The sequence below is a fragment of the Ammospiza nelsoni genome, chromosome 1, assembly GCF_027579445.1.
Source record: "Ammospiza nelsoni isolate bAmmNel1 chromosome 1, bAmmNel1.pri, whole genome shotgun sequence".
Lineage (NCBI taxonomy): Eukaryota > Metazoa > Chordata > Aves > Passeriformes > Passerellidae > Ammospiza > Ammospiza nelsoni.
In genome coordinates this window covers 83,742,728-83,761,294 of record NC_080633.1, presented here as the reverse complement: position 1 = coordinate 83,761,294, position 18,567 = coordinate 83,742,728, and the positions used below count along the sequence as shown (strand labels likewise).

Here is an 18,567-nt window from a genome sequence, read left to right as displayed (position 1 = left end):
CCCCAATTAAAACAGATCAGAAGCTTTCCCTCCCCCAAAATCATTTCCCCACCAAAGAAGTCCTGTGAAAACCAATTTTCAGAAAAGATGAAGTTGGCTTTAGTTTTTCACAAATATTCCCACTTAATGACGCTCTGACTTATGAATCCCCGTGATACTGAAAATTAACATACATAATACCTATCTTCTATGGATTTTATTAGCTTTTGTTATGAAAACAGACATAGATCTCTCTCAGATTCTTAGGAATAAGCTTTTTTTTTTGGTGGTATTAAGCATTCAGCAAACAACCAACCTAGAGGACAACAAATCTTTAAAAGTACTTGAAGATGTTGTGAATCTGCTCTTATGTCCTGTTAAAAAGGAAATTATTTCTCAGAAGATTATTTTAAAAATTTCTTTGAGACTGTAGCAGAAGCTCCTTGAATACAAGTTGATTATTGGTGTTTGAGGTTCTTTCTCTATAAACCCCTGCACTTTTAAGATGTTCTAGGTGGACCTTTCAAAAATTCTTCTTTGTGTTCAATTTATACCTTTGGAAAATCCCATCTTCCATTTCTAGAATTCATGTTGTTCCAAGGTGCAACTGCTGTCTAATAAAATTCAAGGTCATTATCAATGCACCTGCCTCAAAAAGACACTACTGACTTCATTTCAAATTCTGTATCAAGCAGGAAAAGGTATGCATGGATTTGTTTTGTTTTTTGTTTGGTTTCTTTGTTTTTTAATTTCTTTTTAAACCAAAAACTTTGAAGCATAGTTGTTCAAGGAAATGGAATCTGTTATGAATTAGGGATTTTCTACACGGAATAAAATTAGTTACGTTCTCCAATGTTTATAATAGTTATTTTACATACTCATTTAATTATTTGATCATGAAGAATACATCATCAAGGTGAGGTTAGATTAGATGTTAGGAAGAAATTCTTTACTATGAGGATGGTGAGTCACAGGAACAGGTTGCCCTGGGAAGCCATGGATGCCGCATCCCTGGAAGTGTTCAAGGTTAGATGTAGCTATGATTAAATGGGTCGAGTGGAGAGTGTCCCTGCCCAGGGAGGGGGGTTGGAACTACATGACCTTAAAGGTCCTTTCCAACCCAAACCATGTTATGATTCTTTGAAGGATCCATCGAAGTACAATGTCTCATCCTCTCGTAGTAACAGAGGACAAAAGATGTATTCCTTCCCATCAAACCCAAAAGAGGTGGGATCTACATCTAAGCTCTATTATTCATCAGGAATAGGTATCAGAGATAATTTTTTTTATCAAATCTCCTTCATGATGTAAATTTTAAGCAAAAACTTAATTCTGCTGAACAAGAAATGTTTTGCAGCTGTGATCAGCAGCTGCTTTCTTCTGCTGACTGTAGTCTCTGTGCCAGGAGCAGCAGGCTTCTGAGTACACTACCAGAGCAAAAAAAGGACAAGCCTTCTTACCATACTTTCCTTCATTTATCTGAGACATAAATGAAAATAAATCCACCTAAAATTCCCTGCAAATAGTCATTTTGGTCATTCTTAGCTGCTGAGGAATGGCTCTCCAGACCTGTTGTGGTTACCATCTCACCTCTAGAAGAGCCAGCAAACTTGCCTCTTAAGTGATTTTCAGGAGTACAGCAACACAATGCACCATGATCTGCTCAACAGCAGTTTCCAAAATAATGAAGCAAGGAACAAAGTCAGGAGGGACATAAATTTCTTCTCACAGTCTCAAATAATTTGTTTCTCTAAGTTCAGCTACTGTGTAATAGCAGCTCTTACTTAAGGTTGCCTTCTTGAATTAGCATTAAGTTTTGAAATCCTGGGAATACGGGATTTACACTCACTTCAGCCCCTGCAAACACAAAAAATCCATAAACTCGATTGACACCACCATAATACAAGGCAATAATTAATGTTGTCAAGAGTATTTTGGACACAGAAATTCAATTGTCTAAGGCTTTCTCTCAAGCCTCCTAAAGCGTGTCAAATTTCATTACCTATGTTTTAGTATATGGTAAATAAAATTGCATCTTAATATATGCTTTCATGTTGGATTTATAAAACACAATATGGGAAATGAAAGTGACACACGCGGTGTCCGGGGACAGCATTTAGCCTATTGTCAAAAGCCAGTAGCTGGCTAGTTGACCTCAGAAGCATTTTTAGCCATTTAACCACAGGTACATAGCAACACAACTGATAAAAAGAATCTAGGCACTAGTGAAATGTTTTGTAATTTTTTAAAATTATTTTTGGGGGTTCTAAAAAAACATGTAGCAGTCAGCAAACATACTGTAAATGTCAATATATATAATAATGAATTGCATTCTTATAACTGTATATTTGCTTTCAAGCGGATGTTAAAATTTTGCAATTTTCCCACCAGATCAAATCGTTTGCCCAAATCCAGATCTGCAACAACATTGCACAGGGATAGTTATATGTGACCCATGAATGCACAGGTAAGACCCAAGACAACCCCTATTAAAATCTACAGCTAAGTACTGCTCAGAATCAAAACAAAACATGGGATCTTAAATGTCCTGATGCCCTAATGGAGATATTTTATTTAAAAAATATATATTACAGATAATTTCCTTTTTCCAAATCTCAAATCCTCTTCAGACTCATGCTATAAACTTCTGACTTCCATCATATTGTGTACCAGGAGGTAAAATGCCATTCATCAGTTCCAAAGAATAACAAATGTTGATTTTTATCCAATTTTTAATCATTTCTCTTATTTTAAATTTTGATCAAGATCTGAAAAATTCTGTCTTCTGTTTAAGAAAAAAAATTATTTAAAAAAAATTCTGGAAAATTATAAGTGAAAACAACCATCTAAAAGTCTCTCTAACCGTTTTAAAGTCTCACTCACACCACTTCTTCTCTTAAGAATACTTTTTTCAAAATCCGTTTTTTAAAAATCATTTCTGCTTTATGATCTACATTTTGTGTGATTTGCTATAACAGATAATGAGAAAACACTTTGAATTAAAATTATGTTATATATTGGTGATATTGTCCATTTCAAAAGTGCAAATTTTCCAGAAAACTGAATTTTGAAATGACTGAAGCTTCTTATCTTTGAAGTTAAATCTGATGATCATTATCTCTGTAAAGAAGTAAGGAAACACTGACCTATGAAAGTATTTGATTTCTAGGCCAAACAAATGTAACTTGCCATTTTGAAAATTCAAAAATTCTTCTTTTAGAAATTTCTTAATGAAACACTTGACCTATCCTTGTCCAAAAAAGATTTTGAAATGTACATTATTTAGGAAAAGAGCCCAAAAGACATTTATGTATGTGTATATACATATTTACTACTGACTGAAAAAAATAACTTTCTTTTCCCTTCAATTTTGCTGAGAAAAATTAAAATTATTGTTTACATCTGACCTAAAGTCCATTATTCTTTTATCAGTCCATCAGAATGATAAATCTCACCAACACTACCTCTTATCCTAATACATAGCATATTGATCAAGTAATTAATTAATGACTCATTAGTGTAAGAAAATATTTTAAAATTACCCACTTGAAGCACTGCTCATCTACCTAAGCCTGGAAAACTCTCAGTGCAGAACTTGTAGGGGGATATATGTCCATGCATTTTAACATATGTTAAGCTTTTTTTAAAAGTTTTAAAAGGATGTATATTAAGCTTTCTTAGAGTTTCTTTTTTGCTAGTAGACAAGTTTATTCTCAATTAACACAGCTGTCAAACAGAATTAAATAATGCTAAAAAGCTTTTCCACAGAGATTTAACAGCAACAAAGCAATATACATTTAAAAGAGAACAAAATGGGTCCCTAGAGTACAGTATAAAAGACTGAAGACATGCTGAGTCTTTGATCATGTGCATTATCAATTAGCACTATTCTGATCAAACCCTGTGTTATTTACCCAGTAGGAGTCCTGATAACAGCACGTCCTGCAGATGGGATGATGTCTCCAGTCAGCATCTTAAATGTTGTGCTTTTCCCAGCTCCATTTGTTCCCAGGAGTCCAAAACACTGTCACAGATATTGGGGAAAAAAAATCAATATGCTATATTGAAAAAATAAATATTACTTCTTCAAATTTCTTCCCTTTCCATGTTTCCTATTATATGTCTGTAAGAAACTATATATGGGTATAATGTGTGTGCTAATTACCAGAAGTGACTTATTTAGCATTCTAGCCCTCCTCTTTAAACCCTGCCCAACAATCCAAACCATTATTTATCCATATTATTAGTAAATGCTACGTTTGAACAGGAGGATTTTAGGAATTGCTTCCAAACTCTGGGTATCAGTCCATAGAGTGAATATTTCTGAGCTTGTCATGAGCTGCTTCACTCTGTACGACTGAATATCTAACATCCAAGAGACACACACATTTTGAACACTTATTTCAGGCCCCTAGCTGAAATAACTTATTGCTTAAGCTAGGATAGGATTCATATTAAGTCTACACATAGCCCTTTATGATTTATAAATACTTTTTTTTGTGAACTTTCTTATTGATTTATAGGCTTTTAATCAACAATAATATCCTCCTGGTTACCTCAGTTACCCAACAGCTAATCAGTAAGTAGCAGGAACATCACTGCACCTGTACTGCCATGTGCAAGTTTCTCAGATTTTCCAATTTCATATTAGCAACCAAGAAAAGAATTTTCTTTCTCAGTAATTTACAAATTAATATCTGCAATTCCCCAAACCATCCAAATAATGAATAAAGCCCCCAAACACAAACTTGCTCAGCACTAAATTTTGATTTATTGAAATAGTTTATTTGTATATGTTATATTCAAAGGTACTGTTGATAGTAAAAGGTTTTAAAATCATAAAATTCGGGGAATTAGAAGCTAGATCTAGTGGAGCCCTGGAAAAATGTTAAAAATAGACTCTGAAAATGTTAGGCTTTGTGTTTGCCGGATCATGTGAAACTGCACCTGCGTAAGCAGTATATGATAAATGATGTAATTGTTAGATGTGATGATTGTTTAGTAATTAAGTATAATTATTGTTTAATCGTAAGAAGAATCATGAGAAACTACGTTAGAAGTTTGAGGGGGACCATGAGGAGCCTATGCTTGGATGAAATCTATGTATACAATAGAACAATATAAGTTTAATAATTAACATGAAAGTTATATAAAGATAGAACATAAACCATGTTCATCCCAAACCCATGTTGGGGTCAGATTTGGGTTTGTACCTCTGACACCCAGAGCTCTTCAATAAAAGCACCTGCATATAATCACTCTCGTGATAAGTGTTTCTGAACGCTAACACTGTGATGATTTCAGCATGGGAACCAAAAATGTGCTATGGTAACAAATTCAGGATGCAGTCCATAGTTTGCTATTGAGTTGGGTATTCTGTTTTCTCTTTGAACACTAAACTGCTATGCTACATTACTTATGTTACCTTAAAGTAGAGTAATTTGGTAAAGATAAGCAAGAAGTAAAAAATTAAGACTCTGATGAATGTTTAACTAAAAAATAAACGAACAGTTCTTCTTCAGCACCACCAGAGTTTCTTCTTTTATCCAGTTTGCAATTTTCCAATTTTCAGAAATTACTGCAACTGAATCAACTGAATTTTTTCTGCTGCTATCTACCGGCCCTTCACTGTAGACACACTGAATATGTCTCAACAATTGCTCAGAATAAAGTGTTACTTTATAAAAGGGGAAAAAGAAAGACTCCTTTACCTCTCCCCTTGGTATGCCCAAGCTTATGTTTTCCACAGCTGTGTTCTTCTTACTGAAACCTCCATAACACTTCCTGAGGTTGTACAGAAGTAGAACATCATTACCAGTTCTTCCACCAAAGAGTCTCTGTCGCTCCATTTCCACATCAACATCTTCTGAAGGGCTGTCCATGCTGTTAACTGAGCAATGACCCCTACAGCAGAGGATGATAATGAGTGATACATGGAAAATTGGTCATAATTTGCTGCATTCTGTATAACTTTTATTTTCCTGGTTGTAATCCCTTAGCACTTGGTGACCAATTCTCATCAGAACTCAAGGGAAAAACTACTACTTGTATTTTTTCTGTAGTTTACATTAATTCAGGTACACCATGTTATCAGAAGTATTTATCTTCAGTTGTTCAAAGGATCACACCATTTTCTTTCTCCGAAAATTAGTTCAGTGCCCACTGTGGCAGAATACAAATGATAACAAACCTTGATTTCCAGAGGAGATCCCAATGAAGGAAAAGACGTAACAGAAGTAGTAGTGTTCCCTGGAGGGACATTGCCACAAAGATCCAGCCCAGGAAGTCCATCTCAAAGGGGCTCACGTAAGAATCTATTCCAAAGTTCCTGGTCAGGTCAAACTTGATCTGATTGTATGAAAGCTCTATTAAGCCCTGGCCTAGGCAGAATTGTGGGAATATGATGAATGCCCATTTGAGGATATTGTAGATGTTCTGAAAACTCTGTATTAAGACACGGGAAGGATGAAGGAGAATAAAGACAAAAGAGAAAAAAATTAGTTTCCTCCAACAGCCTAATGAGCAGACTTGCAAAACTGGATACTGCATTCAAATCTCACTCATGGTAAACTGAATTCTAAAGTGAACGTATTATGAACTATTTTAGGGTTCAGGGTTATATAATATTGCATTTTAGACTTTCTACAGCCATGGCATTCTGATCAGTTAAAGTTCATAGACAGCATCAAAACACATGTAACCATGATTCTTCTATTTCCTTAACATTTCTATATTTGAATAATATCAAATTTAAATCACGAACTTATACCCAAGTGATTACTGAATTTGCTTACACACTTGCATGACAGATTATCCAGATTTGACTTTAAACATCAAATTTTTGACCTGTACATGAATAGAGTCATACTCATTCTGGAAGTCCTTTCCATCAAGTTGTTTAAATACTGTTATGACTAATTAAAAACATATATATGGAGTGAGAATGTGCTGTATAAATTACTATTCATACATTTCATTAGTGATCCTAGGAATATGCAGCTTATCTCTTATGTCAATATTATTCAAACACATTTTACAATGCATATAATCTATTTAATCGACCAGAACAGCTCCCATTATGTGCCAATTACAACTTAATGGTCTAGAAAATGTCAAAGTTTCAATTAACACTGTTTTTTCATTATTACAGCATGCTTTTTTGGGTTATATACAAGTTAAAATTCAAGATGGTAACAATCAATACAGAAAAATCATGAATATATAAGAACCGTATGTTTTTCTTCAGGAGAAATCTTATCTGTATAAATATATAAACACACACGAACATTCCCAAATATATATATGCCTTTATCTGTGTGTATACATGTCAGTTTTGAAAAAGGTAAACCAAAGATTTGATACTGACCTGCACTTTGGAAATTATAGCTAACAAGCGAGGCAAGAGAGTCACCAGCATGGTACACAGGCCAAACACAAAATTTAAGGAGATATAGGAAATAAAAGCTACATCTGAACTGGAGAAGAATCTGGATGCAAGATACATCCAAGGTAAAGTTGCATATCTGAAAGTTAAAAGAAAAAAAACTGTCACAAATAAGTTATGCTTTTAAAGAAACAAAATTGTCACAAATAAGTTATGTTTTTGCCCCCAAAAAAGTCAGTTATCATACTAGAAAAAAATCACAATTTTTGTTCCTTATTTTTAAGACAGGCGAACAGCTCTTCAGAACAAGTGATTTAAAAAAGGGACCAATTTGGGGTACATATTATTTTAAAAATTGGCTTATACTTCCATAGATGTACACATATTTACTGCCATGTTATGTGCACATATGATCCATTTGTGTGTGTATCAGCTGTAGATATTTACTTTGACTGTTCCAGAAAGCTTGCAATCCTAATTTCTGAATGACTGCAAATCCATGCACCTTATCAAGCCTCTTACACAGATATAGAATTAAAATCAAATATTTAAAGCCTAAATTGTGGATGCTGAGCCACAATCTTTTCTGAGAGGCTTTCATAGAAAATAAAAAAAAAAAAAAAAAAAAAAAGAAGAAAAACGAGGTAGTGAGAAAAGAAAGCAAAGAAAAATAAATAAAAACCCAATAATTTTCAAACTGGAACTAGTATTTGTGCTGGTGATATGTGAGAACTGAAAAATCCTACAGACCATGTTATTACCTTAAGCAGGTTGTCAGTAGAGTAATAGCTGTCAAAAATGAGTCCATAACACTATGAGGATAAGACAGCATGTCCATGGTTACATCATCTTCAATGAGAATGTTTAAAGGAAGGAGGAAGGCACATCCACCATGACAAATCAAATTATGCCTATTCAGAATGGAGCACGTACATGTTTTTTATTTATAAAGAGATGTTTATAATCTCTTTAAAATAAGATTAAAATAAGGTCCAGGCAATCAGCACATGCATGCCATGTAAAGAAAATTTATTTTCCATTCAACTTAGTGCAAGATATATCTGTCAAAAAAGCAGTATATAGACTGCAGGAGCATATGTATCAGCATACACTATCGTACAACAATAAGTATATATGTAGCGTATATATAAATACTTCCTGTATAATATTATATGTAACTGCTTTAATAGTGAGCTCAGTGCAAGAGCAACTAGCCAAAAGTCTGTGAATTCACTTCTTCATTGCCCTAAAGTATAGTTTAGATTACTAAACTAAGTCATAAAAGTCATTTTATTAAAGGACTTTAAATACTAAACTAAGTCATTCCCTCTTGAATTCAGTATTCTGTACTTTATAGATGAATCTTTTGCATTGAAGAATGCCAAAATCCTTTACCTTAAAAAACAGACTTGCAAACTCTGCTGGGAAGTAATATAATGTTATCTTCAGTTTACAGGAAGATAAAGGTTAAATGACTCAATGTTTGGGTCTCAAATGAAATTGTAAGTATTCAAGTTCCCACTATACTTTTCAGCATCCTTTCTCCAGTCTTAATCACACAATCTTTTCTTCCCTTGATGCGCATACCAAAATCATTGTTCTCAGAATAACAATGTCATAAATACAAGTCCATCCTTGGAAACAGCTCAGGAAATAGACATGATTTACAGCGTTGCTGCTCTGCTGTAAATGAAAGCAAAATTTGATTTTTTTGCTTATAACTGCTAGGAAACGAGTAAGACTTTCAGACTCCAAAAGTTATATGATGTTCAAATGCAGTCTTTAAATTTGGGGCCAGTTACACCTACATTTCTGTCCTCTTTCTCTTCCCTCAGCTGCAGTTGCAATTTAGTATTTTCTAAGTATAAAAGACAGAACAGTTTGGACTGCTTAAGCATTTAGACTAGAAAACACCTCTGCAATCATCTAAAAGAGAAAAAGATGCAGTTTAGTTTTATTTTTAAAGGAGGTCACTTTTAAAGTAGCACACTAAGAAACTTGATTATTCTTTTGGACACACCCTCTTCTCTTTAACTTTTTTGTATATAACTGGGCTATTTTTATCTTTGTTCTAGATTAGAAAATAAAATTTTAAAGGAAAAAAACACAGATGGTGATGGCATGCAGATGAAAGAGTATTATATGCCAGTACTGGGGAAGAATAAAATGGCCACAATAGGCTTCATCATATTTTTGGTGTAGTTAGGCTGAATAAAGGGTAGATTAGGAAGAGTGGAAACTGTGAAGTTTATCAATGTCCTTGAGACACGTTAAACTTACAGACAGCTATTGGATCTTTAATATATGTTAATACACAGTGAATACACAGATTTTCTTGTTAAAAATCACTGCAACATCTGTTATGTCAGCCAAAGCTGAACAGTACAGGAGGGATTATATTGAGCTGATTAAGCTGCATCTGCAGTCAACAAAATAAGACCCATTTTCATTCATTGACCTTTTTTTTTCTGAAATATTCAAAGTTTAACTCAACCCTTTGGTTAAAACAATGCCAATATAACTGGCACTTGATAGTACACTGTGGGCAGGGCCAAAACCCATGGCACCCCAGGAAAAACCCTGAAAATACTTCAGTAGACCTACAGCTCTGTACTGTGTGCTTCAATTGCTACTTGGCTAGGGTTTCTATAGAAGCCTATGCCTGGCTAATATGACAGCAACTGGATCACAAGAAGGACTCAGTGGTTGTAAAGCTAATAAAAAAAAAGGTGTGAGAATTCACCTTTTTTTTATTATTCATAGTGTGAAATCTTTGCACTAAGATTGGTTAGAATTTGCACCCTTAACTTGAAGGAATCACTTGATGTAAGTGCAGAAGGAAGGAAGTGAGAGTGGTACACAAGAAAGATACAGAGATGAGGAAATTATGAACTTTGGATGTTTCATACAAGTTATTTACAAAATCCTAGCATCATGACCTCTAGAATAGTTCATGCTAGTTTGGCTATTCACATCCAGGAAATAGGAGCCCAATTATAAGGAAAAATGATAAATAGAATTATGCAAGGAATTTGGAGGTTTTAAGGTTTTACAAGAGAGGACTTGGCTTGTTTTGGTTTGCAAAAGGTGTTTGATGAAGGACAATTATGAATTATGGTTCTGAATAAACTTTGGCTAGAATTTTCAAGAAAAACATCCAGATTTGAGGATACCTGAACAGTTTCTAAAAAATGAGTTGCTGGAGGCACAAAACCTTGAAAACAGTTTTCAAGGAGCAATATAGTAAATTGGGGGTTTTTTGAAGGGTTTATCTGAGAGTCTTCCTGGAATAGAACATGACCTGATCTTGTAGAAGGTCCTTTCTTCTTTCCTTGCCTACCATTCTTGTATCTATATTTCATTATCTAAACACCTGTCTTGTAAGATATGCACTCTCCCTTATAAGGGTAGCAACAATTAGTTGCTTGAAATAAGTAATAAAATTCTCAGAAGCCTTTTCCTTTAACAATTAATGTTCAGCATTTCTAACATCACCTTAGTCAGCACATGGGAAGAGTTATGAGTTGAGTCCCAGTATGTTTCAACAGACCTGGGGCTTCTGTCTTTGTATAAATAAATAACTTCAAAATCAAACTCTGTCAGAAATCTTACCCTGAAATCGTGGTGTATTACAGAAGCTGTACATGTACAGCAAAACAACTTTCATTCTGCCCCTCAAGTGACACAACAGAACACACTATTAATATAATTGATCCCAGGGCTGAACAGACTTACTTTTATAGAAACATCAATTCTTTATTGAACCAGTTATTTTAACCTTCTATTACAGAATTGCTTTTGGTTGTTTTTTGTTTTGTTTTGGTTTTTTTTTCTCTGTTTGTTGCTTTAGGGTTTTTTGGTTTTTTTCTGGGTTTTTTTTGTTTGGTTGGGTTTTTTTGTTGTTGGTTTTGGGTTTTGTGGTTTTTTGGTAGGTTTGCTTTTGGTTTTGGGGTTTTTTTCTGTTGTTTTTCATGTTAAACTAAGAAAGAGAGCATGGTAGAACTTTCCTCTCTCACAGTTCTATTGGGAGACAAAACTCTATCCACCTCAGTACTTCACATTGGACAGACTTCTCATTGGAAATGTAAATTCTTGGAGCTATGTAGAATTACAGAAAATGGTTAGAGCTTTAATAAAAGCTGTTTCTTACTTTCTTGATGATAGTCTGCACAGCTAAGCACTGAAATTCTGACCTATGTTAATATTCCCTCATTTTCTGGAAGATAATATACAATCAATTTCTAACAGTAAACTACTGTTATACAGGCTTAGTATCTTCTAAGATAGTTGCACTCCCTTTTTTTTTTTTTTTTTTTTTTTTTTAATGTGTGAATAAATCTCCCTCCACCTTTTTTGTTTAATTTTCAAACTAAAGTTTCAGTCTGTTTTCTCACTGTGCTCTGGTGAATCATAATCAGCTACAAAGACAGAAAACCATGCATCCAGCAGCAGGTGCAAGCTACATCTAAAGATTTATGTTTGTTTCTTGGAACCTGTAATTCCATAGTAGCATTTCCAATCACATACCCAAAGAGTATCAGCAGGAGAACTGTGGCTGCCAAGTTCTTTCGGAAAGTGAAGGCTGATAGCTGGAAGGCACTAATAACACCAACACACAGGGTGACTGGAATCATGTAAAACACCTAGAAACAGAAGGAAAAAAAAAATTGAGCAGGTGAGCATCTCTTACTGGTCTTGCCTAAATTGCATAGGAGGGTTTTACAAATTAACTTCTCCATACTTTCAGTACAATTATACTATAAATTAGGAGGAAATAGGCAGAAGAGCTTGGAGATTTGATAGTCTGCACTTGCTGTGAAACTGCCCCCTACACATGAAACAACCTGACAAGATAAAATCTGACTACAGAATATCCCCTTTAATCCTATTTTTATTCACCTTTTCAATACATCCATTTAACAAGCTGACTCTTCCAGATAATGAGTCCATGTGGGGCCATTGCTCCAAAACATCAAATTACACTGTGAATACAGAAGCTTGGTTTCAGAAACAGCAGTTTTACTGATTGGTGCTGCATTCATGTGGGAGAATAATAATGATGCAATTTTAAAAGAGATTTTAATGAAGGACCATGTGTGCTGATGAAGCAAATTACATATTTTATTTGGAATGTTAAAAATATGTAAAAGCATTACAGCCACTAGGCAACAGGGAAAACAGTTTCTCTCTTTAATCTCTTGACATAATGGTGACCAATACTTAGGGGTGACAAGGTGGGATTGGTACAGAAGATTCATATCCAAGTATTTAAGAGAGAGGGATTCTGCTTGCAAATAGCAATGTCAGGATGTGAAGATCTGTGCTCAGCTCCATTTTCAGTGTCTTCCTGCTCTGTGCACTGAACCTGAGCTCACTAGGTGCTGACTGCCTCCATTTCTGCTTATGTAATATTAGCTTTATAGCTTTAACCTAATAGAACTGAGATTCTGAGATACTACTGCAATAGAGGCAACAAATCAAGGTCTACCTAAATATTCAGTGTAGAAGAACAACATGCTGCAAAAATTATACTTTCATACCGAAGTACGGGGAAAACCTGTTCCAAATTAAACCAGAGGCCATCATGTCTTTGCTACTGGGAAAACATACATTTTTTTTTAAGAGAAGGGCAATGGAGTAAAATGTAGATGGATGCAATGTTGTCATTCACAGTGTAGCTTTTCTTTGCTATATACAAGTATCATAGCATACCACCCATAGATATATGTTTCAGTTATCCTGAAGCTGTTTAAAAATATTTTAGAGAAGTCACAATGCATTTGAGTCCCAGTACTTTTCAATAGACCTGGGGCTTCTGTCGAGAAATAACTCAATAACTTTAAAATCAAATTCATTTGGAAATCTTACCCTGAAATCATGGTATATTACAGAAGTTGTGCATGTACAACAAAACAGCTTTTATTTTGCCCCTCTAGTGACACAAGCTTAATCTGAACAAAATGTCTTTATTTCTCTTCGAATTTTCCTAGCACTTACATTTTTCCATTTGTTGAACATAGTAATGAATACCATTCATGCCTATAAATACAGTAAGAACAGCCTGATTCTCATGAGAGCAATATCATAAATCAAATACTTCTGCAGGCCTAGTAAAGATTGTGCTACCAGTAATACAGGACACAGCCAGTAATATTTAAAATACGTAGAGGGATTTAAAATTTGACAGTTCGTATATTCATGTGTTCAGTGTCCCTAAATGATCTGTGGCACAATTAGCATTTAAAGCAGTGTCTATTCTTTCCCACATCATGATTGATCATGCAGTACTGTGTTGAATTTGTGAGAACATTTTGAGAGATTGGCAGAAAATAATGAGGAGTTGACTTTGCTCACAAGGAGAAAGTGAATGATGAATGACTGTTTTTAACCAAGCCTTCTTATCTGAAGAAGCAGCAAAAAGAAATACCAAGACTGACTGCCTAAGTAAATAACACTTGGAAAAATGTGCTCTTACCACAAGATTGCTCAAGTGTGAAAATTCTGATTTCAAGCATGGATGGGTGAAGATCTAATGTTTCAGAATTAGAACAGTCTAAATGAAAACAAGGTGTTCCAAAAATTTCTGTTCCTGACCAGGGTTCATAAAATCCAACCTAAATGTTGGAAAGGACCTTAAGAACATCAGGTCCAGCCATTAATCCAGCACTGCCAAATCCACCGCTAAATCATGTCCCTCAGCGCCTTATCTACATGGCTTTTAAATACCTCCAGGGATGGTGACTCCACCACTTCCTTGAGCTGCCTCTTCCAGTGTTTGACACAAATAAAAGGAACTAATCATAAGTATCTATCATATTATCCACAACAACACATAACACAATTATGCCTTAAAGTGGCTGACTACTGTATTCAGTTTTCTCCACTAATTTGTCTGGTTTGCCAGTGCATGGCAAAATTCAAAGCATAGAAATTCCTGCTATGAGCTGCTATGTGGAAGATTCTGTCTAGGCTGATTAGCCAATTTCCTTTTATTTGTAAAATAGTGCACATAGCTAAAGCTAGCAAATCATTTACAATTCAACGTTGGGAAGCAAGGAACACAATCCCTGTGCACATTAAAGTAGGAATGGTGGCTTAATGTTTGTTAGCATGTCAGAATGGAGCTGTCACTGCACAATTCAAATCTCATTCATTATCTTGTGACCATAACTCCTTTAACTCATTTATAGGAAACTAGGATAAAGTGCACAGTTGAGCACATGCTGCCTCACACAATACATACCATGTCACAGCAGAAGTTAGCAAGCCAGTAAGTTTTGTAACCCAGGCCTGTGATGTGTTGCAAGCGTTTTGTCCCAGATACTCTGTCCCTCACTATGGCAGTTCCAATGGATGCAGTGAGGATGGAGAATCCCAGCATGATGCACAGCGCTACCCCACACTGACGAACATTCTCCATTCTAGGGTAAAAAGCAAAATAGTGCAATGAAAACACAATGGGGGAAAACCCCTCAAATGCTAGCATTTTGCAGGCCAACCTCTCACCACAACACTAGACATTAGGACTTTAATCCTGATTGCAAACACCATAGAATCACAGAATGGGTTGGAAGGGACTTTAAAGATCATCTACATTCTAACACCCTGCAATGAGCAGGGACACAATGTCTCTTCACTATCAACATCTAATTAAAGAACAGGAACAAGATGTGTTAAGTTACGAAACTATAGGTGAGTTACAGAGCACAGCATGTGTCTGAGTTGTAAAGAGAAGCTTATGCAAATATTTCCCCTTTAAAGAAAACTATAATTTAAACCCTCAAAATCATTTGAAACAGTTACTCTGTTTAAAACTTATGACACAATCAGCATAAATTCAGTATTTTTCTTTACAAAATACTGCAACTATTTTTGGTATAAACAGTGGACTTTACAGACATTTAATAAAAAATTATTCACTCAGTAAAACTGAATTGTGTCTTTCAATTCACAGCATCTATTCCAGGAAACATATATTCTTATTTAATTGATAGTTTTGATTGTCTGCTGATTGCTGCTGTGAAACATTTTAAGAGTTTGCTCACATTTTGTCCTCATCCAACAAGGCTCCTCCATATGGTTGGCTGTAGAGCGTTATCCCTGTGAAAAGAAAAATAAATCATGAAATGTTAAATCTTATTAAGGACTTCAAGTTCTGGAGTATGCTGTTAACACTTGCTATATGTATGAATAAAAAGGCTAAATACTTAGTAACCAACAGAAAGAGGTCAAATACCAGTCTGCAAAACCATACCCATTGAATGAATTCCAGTGTCTGGAACCACTAAAAACTAATGAATAAACATAAGTAGTAGTGCTTCTCTGTGTTCTGAAGTTGGGAAATTGGTTCAGGCTTGTATATTGCTACAGAATCTACATCACAGAAGAGACCAAATACAAAACCTAAAGTAGAATTTGTTCATACACATAATCTTCTGAGTAAGGTAGATTGTTACTGCAATTTATACACTTGATTTAGATTTTAGATTAGATATTTCAGCAATTTTTAGATTACTGGTGTTTTGCTGAGAAAATCTGTTTAGCTAAATTCACAAAAGAAACAAAAGTCACACCTTTGATTGAAGTTGTAGAGCTCTACATTAAAAACCTGCCTAGTTTGGGAGACCTTGAAATGTCCTGAGCAGGCAATGAATTCTTAGGCTTATTTTGGTTCTTGGTGCAATCTAACAAAATTAACTTTGGAATTGGAAGGTAGTTTATGAACAAACACTGTGTCTTTTTGCTTCTTTTCAAGCAAAAAAAGTAAAATTGTGGAGGTTGAAGGTACAAAAATATTGTTGCTGCAAAAGTTGCTGTTCCACTGGACTTGATGCTGCTTGTGACTTATCTCTGCAGGTGTGCCTGACAGATGTGCCAGCTGTGCTGTTTTTGTGCTGGATTGAGTTAATTTTCTCCACAGTAGCTGGTATGGGGGTACATTTTAGGTTTGTGCTGGAAAAAATGTAGATAACACAGGGATGTTTGTGCTGCTATTGGTGAGCAGCACTTGGAGCCAAGATATTTTCTGCTCCTCCCCCATTCCACCAGTGAGGAGAGTGGGGGGTGCACAGGGGGCTGGGAGGGGTCACAGTGGGACAGCTGACCCTGACTGACCAAAGGGACATTCCAGACCATATGGCATCATGCTCACCCTGTAACATGGGGGAAGAATGAGGAATGGGAGGGATGTTTGGAGCGATGGTGTTTGCCTTCCTAAATCAGTGTTAGGCATGATGAGGCCCTGCTCTGCTGGGAACAGCTGAACACCTTCCTGACCACAGGAAAGGGTGAATTCATTCCTTGCTTTGCTTGTGTGTGTATGTGGCTTTTTTTCTACTTATTAAACTGCCTTTATCTCAACCCATGAGTTTTATCACTTCTAATATTCTCTCTCACACACCACTGGGGGAGACTGAGGAAATGGCTGTGTGAGCGGGCCTTAAGTTAAACCACGACATCAGCATTATTTGATCAGTGTCTAAATAAATCTATGTCATTCCAAATTAAAACAAAGAAACAAACTTAATCCTAACAGCAATTATAATATTTCCAGTAACTTTGATAAAGATATAAATTATTGGTAGCCTTACATTGACTCTGAGGGGCACCACTTAATTGAATTTATTAAAGTCCAGTTGCATAAAGACAAAAAAAATATTCTTCATTCTAGTAACAGGTGAAATTTGACTAAGCATACATTTATTTTGCCCCTTTAATTTTTCATTTCTCATCTTCAAGCCAAAGTAATCTAAACATCACTAAGTCACTGCATGGTAAAAAGCTGAAAAACAGGATGATTAACTCACACATAATTTTTTTACAAAGTAAAGATTTTTCAAATAACAGCTAAATGCAGTACACTGAAGCCCAATGGTAGTTAGAAAAACAAAAGATTGAAGCCAATAACATTTTGATGTATCCCTAACAGATACCTTGCTATTTGTAGAAGTCTTTCATGTCATTTACCTTCAGGGACTGTTTAAAATTTTCCTTTGTTTTTCTTTTAAAGCATTAATTTTTTAAACAATTGCTGCTATTTGTTCTGAAGCAAAACGGGCATATCAAAGAAAAAATTTTTTTCCCACTGGAACCATGGAATTTCCATTTATGTAAAGTAGAAGTAGCATGACAGAAAAAAGTTTTGATTAGTTCCCAGGAAGTTTTTCTAGGCTTTTCTAATGCTTGAATAAAAGTGGGCATATTAGAAGAAATAATCATAAAATATGCAGAATTGGACAGGACCCACCAGGATCACCAGATCCAAGTCCTGACCCTACACAGGACACCCCAAGAGTCACACCATGTGCTTGAGATCATTGTCCAAACACTCCTTGAACTCCCTCAGGCTGGTGCTGTGACCACTTCCCTGGGGAGCCTGTTCAGTGCCCACCCACTCTCTTTTCCTTTAGGATATCCAACCTAAACCTTTCCTGGGTCAACTTCAGGGAATTCCTCAAGTCCTGTCACTGGTCACAAGAGTGAAGGGATCAGTACCTGCCTCTCCACTTCCCCCTGTGAGCATGCTGAAGACTGCAATGAGGTTTCCCTTCAATTTCCTCTTCTCCAGGCTGAACAAACCAAGTGACCTCATCTGGTTCTCATAACGCATCCCCTCCAAGCCCTTCACCATCCTTGTGGCCCTCCTTTGGGTGCTCTCTAACAGCTTAATGTCTTTTAGGTACTGTGGCACCCAAAACTGTATACAGCATTTAAGGTGAGGCCACTTCAGTGCAGAGTAGAGCAGGACAATTCCCTTCCTTGCCTGGCAGCAAGATCTCAGGGGGGAACTAACAAAACTTTCAGATTACTGCATTGGTGTTAAACAAAAGTCTACAGCAGCTGACTTGGGTTCCACATGCAGAACTGCACTGCTTTAACTTTCTTTTCTATTAACATACAGAATAAAGGGAAACCGTGAAAAAGAGGTAATTGCAGGGGAAAATAAAAACCCACGACATTAAATAGAATAATGCTCTTTGCAGTATTGTATCATACAATACCAATCAAAAGTCTGTTACACTGAATTAACTTCCTTCTATGGAATAGTCACAAAAACTAATCACACATCTTAAGAGCAGCAAACATTTTTGACAGTCAATTTCCATTCAAATCATGTAGATGAAGCAAAGGATTACATTTTCTTTTAATTTACACTCACAACTGAAATTAAATTTCACAAGGTTGTGGATTACAAGTAAGAAAAG

At 35.5% G+C, this 18,567-nt stretch overlaps 1 protein-coding gene across 1 annotated transcript in view; it reads right to left on the bottom strand.

The window, feature by feature from the left end:
- Positions 1 to 18,567, bottom strand: part of ABCA13 (ATP binding cassette subfamily A member 13) — a 175,969-nt gene that overhangs the window by 34,684 nt on the left and 122,718 nt on the right. The window contains exons 43-49 of the mRNA XM_059479845.1: positions 15,409 to 15,463; positions 14,607 to 14,784; positions 11,891 to 12,006; positions 7,346 to 7,502; positions 6,170 to 6,423; positions 5,691 to 5,883; positions 3,894 to 4,003 (exon numbers count right to left, since the gene is read on the bottom strand). Coding sequence (XP_059335828.1) covers positions 3,894 to 4,003; positions 5,691 to 5,883; positions 6,170 to 6,423; positions 7,346 to 7,502; positions 11,891 to 12,006; positions 14,607 to 14,784; positions 15,409 to 15,463 — 1,063 coding nt within the window. The remainder of the gene's footprint in view (positions 1 to 3,893; positions 4,004 to 5,690; positions 5,884 to 6,169; positions 6,424 to 7,345; positions 7,503 to 11,890; positions 12,007 to 14,606; positions 14,785 to 15,408; positions 15,464 to 18,567) is intronic.